The sequence below is a fragment of the Musa acuminata genome, chromosome BXJ2-9 (genome assembly GCF_036884655.1).
Source record: "Musa acuminata AAA Group cultivar baxijiao chromosome BXJ2-9, Cavendish_Baxijiao_AAA, whole genome shotgun sequence".
In the NCBI taxonomy this organism is placed as follows: domain Eukaryota; kingdom Viridiplantae; phylum Streptophyta; class Magnoliopsida; order Zingiberales; family Musaceae; genus Musa; species Musa acuminata.
This window is the reverse complement of record NC_088346.1, coordinates 48,905,719-48,911,775: the sequence shown is the minus strand read 5'-3', so window position 1 is coordinate 48,911,775 and position 6,057 is coordinate 48,905,719. Positions and strand designations below refer to the sequence as shown.

At 37.6% G+C, this 6,057-nt stretch overlaps 1 protein-coding gene across 1 annotated transcript; it reads right to left on the bottom strand.

The window, feature by feature from the left end:
• Positions 1-350: 350 nt before the first annotated feature.
• LOC135623804 (long chain base biosynthesis protein 2a-like) lies at positions 351-5,294 on the bottom strand. Its single transcript, XM_065127170.1, has 12 exons — positions 4,903-5,294; positions 4,713-4,778; positions 3,200-3,288; positions 2,750-2,895; positions 2,547-2,671; positions 2,353-2,446; positions 2,109-2,272; positions 1,815-1,976; positions 1,599-1,725; positions 1,327-1,493; positions 814-921; positions 351-729 (listed from the first exon to the last, which is right to left on the bottom strand). Exons 1-12 carry the CDS (start codon positions 5,032-5,034, stop codon positions 637-639), a joined length of 1,473 nt encoding a protein of 490 aa, XP_064983242.1. The 5' UTR covers positions 5,035-5,294; the 3' UTR covers positions 351-636.
• Positions 5,295-6,057: the final 763 nt, after the last annotated feature.

Genomic DNA, 6,057 nt, shown 5'->3' with positions numbered 1-6,057 from the left:
GAAGGACCAAGTTGGTAAACCCTATTCAGCTTTAGTCAATCTTAATTTACTAACTTGAGAATCAGAAGGACCAAGTTGGGAAACCCTATTCAGCTTTAGTCTTTGTGCAGGTTACAACTTGAGAAGTATAATATTTCCACATCAGAACCACCTCGAAATCATCTTGGATCCATCTCGAATTCACTTCATATTCACGTTGGACCCACATCAAAACCACCTCAATCACCTCAGAAGCACAATACTTCTTTAGAAATATCTCGGACATTCCTACGCACATGAGTCTGGATCACGTCAGGTTGATCAAGACGTCAATGATATTTTTCTCTAAGAACAGCCATTGGATTATATCATTGTTCCAACATACTAGAGTCATATTTGCGACTTTCATATTGAGCATCATGATGATATACACAAATTGGAAAGCATGTTTATGCAGCACAACTTACCGAGTAACTGTCCATAAGAAAGCACCATGTGGGCTACATGTGGAGGGCCAAAGTCAGATTCGGATAGATGAACACATTGGTCGTTCAAGGGAAAATCCGATTCAAAGATGACGAAAACAGACATCTTTGTGATTGGAAATGGATTCAATTTCAGCATAAAATTTTCAGTTGACCCACAACCGGTATTTCTCTACTCCAGCTTCTTGTGGCCCTGTCCTTGGTGATTAGGTGGTTCTGCAGGGAAGTACTTGATGCCCACAAGGTCACCAACTTTGCTGATGACCTGGAGTTGCACAACAAAGAGATACACCATGAGCAAGATCAAGCCAACTGAGATAAAAGATGGATCTCCAAAAAATTGCCTTACCTCCAGCCCTTTGATAAGGTCCTCCTTCGAGTGTGCAGCCGATATGCAAATACGAGCTCTTGCAAGAAGAAGAGGTGTGGCTGGAAATGCAACAGTGACAACGGCAACCTACAACATTTTGGCAGCAGAATAATCATATCTTACGGTACTTATATATACATTCCATCTATTGAACAATGTTGAGGTAAAATTCCCAGAAGCTATAGAATTCCTGGAAGTGTATAAGTTATTTAACCAATAAGATACTCGAATATGCATGGGTTATTATTAGATCCATAAACAACCTGCAGCTACGATTAACAAGGTGACTTTCATCCTACATGTCCATGCTGGTGCCGTCTTTTCTCAACAGTTTAGTTCACATATGATGAATTCCAAAGGGATAGGATGACAATACTTCATCCAAAGAAGTGGAGAATTTTATAGAGAAAAAAAGAGTACAATGAAGTTCCGAAGTTTGATGACTATGCATCTAAACCATGGTTATATGCTTGAAAGAAAAGTGATACTTACATTCTGCTTGAGACATTCCCTAGAGAAGGCTGGAATCTTTGCTGGGTTGTAGAGCATTATTGGCATAACCGGTGAGTCACTATCACCAAGAACTTCAAATCCCATCTTCTGAAGTTCTGATCGGAAGAAGTTACTATTTTCACGAATATGTGCAAGTTTCTGGGCCCCTGATATAACAACATTGATAAGGAACCTACCAACTACTAATAAGGAGCACCGAGGATTCAGCAACTACACAAACTTGAAATGTATCAAAGTTATCCCTTGTTTACCTCTACTTGACCCATCTTCACCAAGAATAACTTTAATTGCTGATATCACTTGCTGTACAGCTGGTGGTGACATGGAAGTTGCATATAGATGTGCTGGACAACTGTACTTTAGGTATCGAATGATTTCCTGAGTAAAACAATAAGCTTTAGAAGGTATCTTACAATTTGTCCTACACCATTTGATCCTTGTGAATCTTATTTTTGCAAGAAGAGAACCTTGGATGCCGCAATATATCCTCCACAAGATCCAAAGGATTTTGTAAATGTGCCCATCATGATATCTACATCAGCTGGATCCACTCCTAGGAGCTCACAAACTCCTCTGCCAGTTTTTCCAACTGCACCAATGCTGTGGGCCTCATCCAAGTAAGTGTATGCCTGTTTGCACAGAGATATTGTCAAACTAATCCTTTGTTTTAGTCAGTGCTTGGGACAATAATATGCAGCACCCATTTGCTCAAGGATGTATCTATGCAGAAGATTGGGACATTAACTTAACGATGATCAAACCTTATATTTCTTGCAAACAGATATTATCTCAGGAAGCTGGCAAAGTTCTCCCTCCATGCTGTAGATACCCTCAACAATAACAATAATTTTCTTCCACGGCCTATGTGTTCGAGGCTGTCCCTCAGCTATCAGCTCTCTCAGCACCTCTTCCAAATGTGAGGGGTCTACAAAACCACAGTAACAGAAACTGAGAACAATCAACTACAAGGATAACATCAATTTCATTGTGATGTTAAAAACTTACTATTGTGCTGGAAAACACGTACTGCTGCACCTGATCCTCGAGCACCATTGACAATGGAGTTATGATTCAAAGAATCACTAATAATCAGTCCTCCCTATAAATGATCATAATTATGCAGCAAGACAACACTGATAAGAATCCTTTAAGTTCTTTTTTTTGAATTATGCACATAACACACAAGAAATTGTACAAACCTTCCCAATCAGAATGGGGATAATGGCAGAGTTTGTCACATAACCCATGCCAAAAGTTATAGCAGCTGGTTTTCCCACAAATCTTGCAACTAGCTCCTCCAGTTCATTATGTAAGTCAGTCGTGCCTGATTCACGAAAGCCAGATTGATCCCACATTCATGAAAGACTCTCGTCTGTAATACATCAAGCAGAAAAATTCATACCGCCATCTACACGGATACTGCAGGTGCTGGAAGAGTATTTTTTCAAAGACTCAATAACACGGGGCGTGCAGTATTCATCAGCTGCTGCAAAACCAAGGTAGTTATATGATCCCAGGTTGAGGCACTTGGTAGTATTTGAGGTCCGGCTGCAGAGATTATTAGAAACAGTCTAAACTTTTCAATAAGTTTTAAAGGACTTCAGTAACAGAAAGTAGCATTCTGTTTCAGAATCTGTCTGATAAGCAGCAGGGGAGCATACATTTTATGTTTTGTTATCCTTAAATTAGGCAATATATTTGTATTTTAATCAGCAGGGTTACAAACCATAAGTTTCATTATCCTTGACCATAGACTATGCTTTATAAGTCTCAGATACATGAATATGGTAGAAATTTCTGATGACATCAAAAGATCATGTATCTGACAATAAATTATGTGAAAAATACTCACTGTAGTGTCTTGTTATTATCATTAGAATATCGTTCAACCACATCAATCCAAGCATCTGGTGCACTAGCAATTGGTCGACTAAAGCAGTCCTGCCACATCAGAACATTTGTTGTCATAAGATATACAACTCACTAAAAGAATCATAGCACCTGGATTGTAGCTGAGCTCATAGCCTAATGGACTACTGTCATTCTGAAATCAAATCTAATGATGACACGAAAATAACTTTAATTGCATATGTCACAAGGATTAAGACTTGGCCATTGTGGTTGTGCAATACTAAGAGATCGCATTAAAGGTCATTGTGGTCATTGTCTGCCAGATACATGAGAGAAAATTTATCTGTTAAATCAAAATCCAGTGACAAATATTTTCCAGGGATTATTTGGTTTGGTCAAAAACCAGTTAGACTTATCTGTCATATGAGTCGTATAGGTTTTCCCATAGGTATCAAGAAATATCAGTTTCCTAAGAAAATAGCAAAGGTATCTTCCTTCTACATTATGCTGTTTAGAAACTTATGGGCTCAAATCATACATTTATATGATTTGAGCCGATAAGTTTTATTTATTTATTTAAACATACAAAAAAATCACAATTAATCAAAGAAAATATTTAAAAATATACAAAACACAGGATTTTTGAATTATTTATTTAAACATATGAAGAAGGATAAGAAAGCCTTCTTGGTAAGTAGACAACGACACATCACAATTAATAAAGTGAAATAAACAACAAAATTGACCTTCTTGCGTCATTGCAATGTCGTTATCTACTGGCTAAATCTTTCTTATCCCATTTCATTTGTTTTCAGTTTTAGATAACATCATTGTTATTTGGAAACCATCTTTCCTTCAGCAACATTGTATATAACAAACTACCAAACTTAGTAAGTTCTTTGACTGTTACTACATTCAAAAGAAGTTTATGCTGAACATTCCAGTGCAACACTTGAGCAAAACCAACGTCTGTTTATTTCACCAGAAGTGCATGATCAAGGTGGATTTTCAATGAGAATGACTTGACTTTCTATGTTTGGTTCAGCAGAAGCAGCCTGGAACTCGAAAGAGAAGTTTCAGAAAGCCTTAAATTTGGAGAAACTGAACTTCACTCGAAAAACCTCCTAAGTCATTTACAGGAAGGTTGAAAGGAGAGATTGGTTGTATGATTTGAGTTTGGGAATAACTCAGAAAACTCTCGTAAGGTGCCGTTTTCCACTTTCAGTAGAGCAAACAAGCTCTAAAGTGCTTGAGTATACAAAATTTGCAAGCGAAGCAGGCGTCTTTATACAACGAACAAGCAGGGATCTTGTGGCACTTTATGACAACATATTCCAATTTGCTCTGGGGCAAAGATGACGAATATACAGAATATCCAGAATCCTTTTGTTATTAAAATCGTGCAAAACTTACTCATTAAATATGGTAAACAAACTACATGAATTAAGGAGAAAACAATAAAAAAATGGAACTTTGAAGAGGAAACCGATAAGAAGATTCAGAAAAGAACAAACCTGAATGCGGAGATAGAGGCGGCGGGTGTAGAAATCTTCGAGCCCTAAGCAGATCGGGGCATACCCCTATTCCAGAAGAAACCAAGAATTCCCCCTCAGAACCCGAATCCAACACCCCAAGCAGATAAGAAAGAAAGGAGAGGAATCAGAAGCCGAAAGGGGGGAGGGATCTAAAGACAAAAGGAGGGACCTTGAGGCCCTTGGAGGTGGATTTGGACCAATCGATGATCTTCCGGAAGAAATCCCTGAGCTGGCCGAACACGAACAGGAGGCCGTAGCTGAACAGGGTGGTCAACGCGGTCAGGTACGGCAACCTCACCATCTTCCCGCCGCTGGTGTCGGTTTGCCTCCCCAACCCGAGTCTGTGTCCCGCACGCACGTGAAAGCGAGAGATCCGAGGGAATTGGATTAGAGGAGAGGCTGACAGGGGCAATGGGTGAGATAGCGAGCGAAGGGAGGACGGGGCGGCGGTTCAAATCAAGGCGAAAGGGGCTCGATGGCGTCAGGTCTCTCTCTCTCGACAGAGAGGTTTGAACGTGGAACGGAAGGTTCTCAGAGGTCAAGAGTGGAAAGGAAGAACGGTAGGGAGGTAACCGTACCGCAGTGAGCAGCTCCGCCCTCATTTTTCATCCGTCAACGCGACGACAAACGCCGACGTCATAGTGACGCCACATAATAAATAATATTACATGCCATTATTAACTAATAAATAATAAAAATAAATATTTCAGGAGAGATTTGATAAATAATGCATTGGAGGATTCACTTAAATTACATAATATAACAAAGTTAATGCAAACCATTATTTTTTAAGAAATTTGAAATTAATAAATAATTATAATAAAATTATATATATATATATATATATCCTTAGATAATATTAATTAATAATCAATCAATTGATCAAAACAATAAAAGGCATTTTAGATATTAAAAATTTTAATATTTAATTTAATGATAATCATGATTAGTAATAATTATCTTGAGTTTATATGTTATTAAAAAAAATCTTTATTTGTAAGGGCATCGTACTCGAATCCAAAAATCAATGATATCGATCTACAATGATAACTAAATTCACATGTAAAAAAAAAACTCAATTCATATTTTCTTCTCCCAAGGTCACATGACTAAGAAGGATTAAAAAAGTTATATAATCTTTCGATAATGTCATGTATCAATATGTCGACACCTTCACATACTAGAAATCTTGTCTATTTATATATAAGAACAGAGAATCTAAAATAACTGAACTTCCTTTCTATTGAATAATAATTGTAATCAGAATTCAATTAGATTTATAATACATCCTATCTAATTAGATATAACTATATAATCTAATACG

What these genes read in the sequence shown, in the direction of transcription:
- LOC135623804 (XM_065127170.1), bottom strand. Translation starts at nt 5,034, where the DNA reads ATGGTGAGGTTGCCGTACCTGACCGCGTTGACCACCCTGTTCAGCTAC. An exon ending in GATAATAACAAGACACTACA is followed by an intron (nt 2,896 to 3,199) that starts GTGAGTATTTTT and finishes TAATCTCTGCAG; the next exon opens with CCGGACCTCAAATACTACCA. An exon ending in ACGTGTTTTCCAGCACAATA is followed by an intron (nt 2,273 to 2,352) that starts GTAAGTTTTTAA and finishes GTGGTTTTGTAG; the next exon opens with ACCCCTCACATTTGGAAGAG.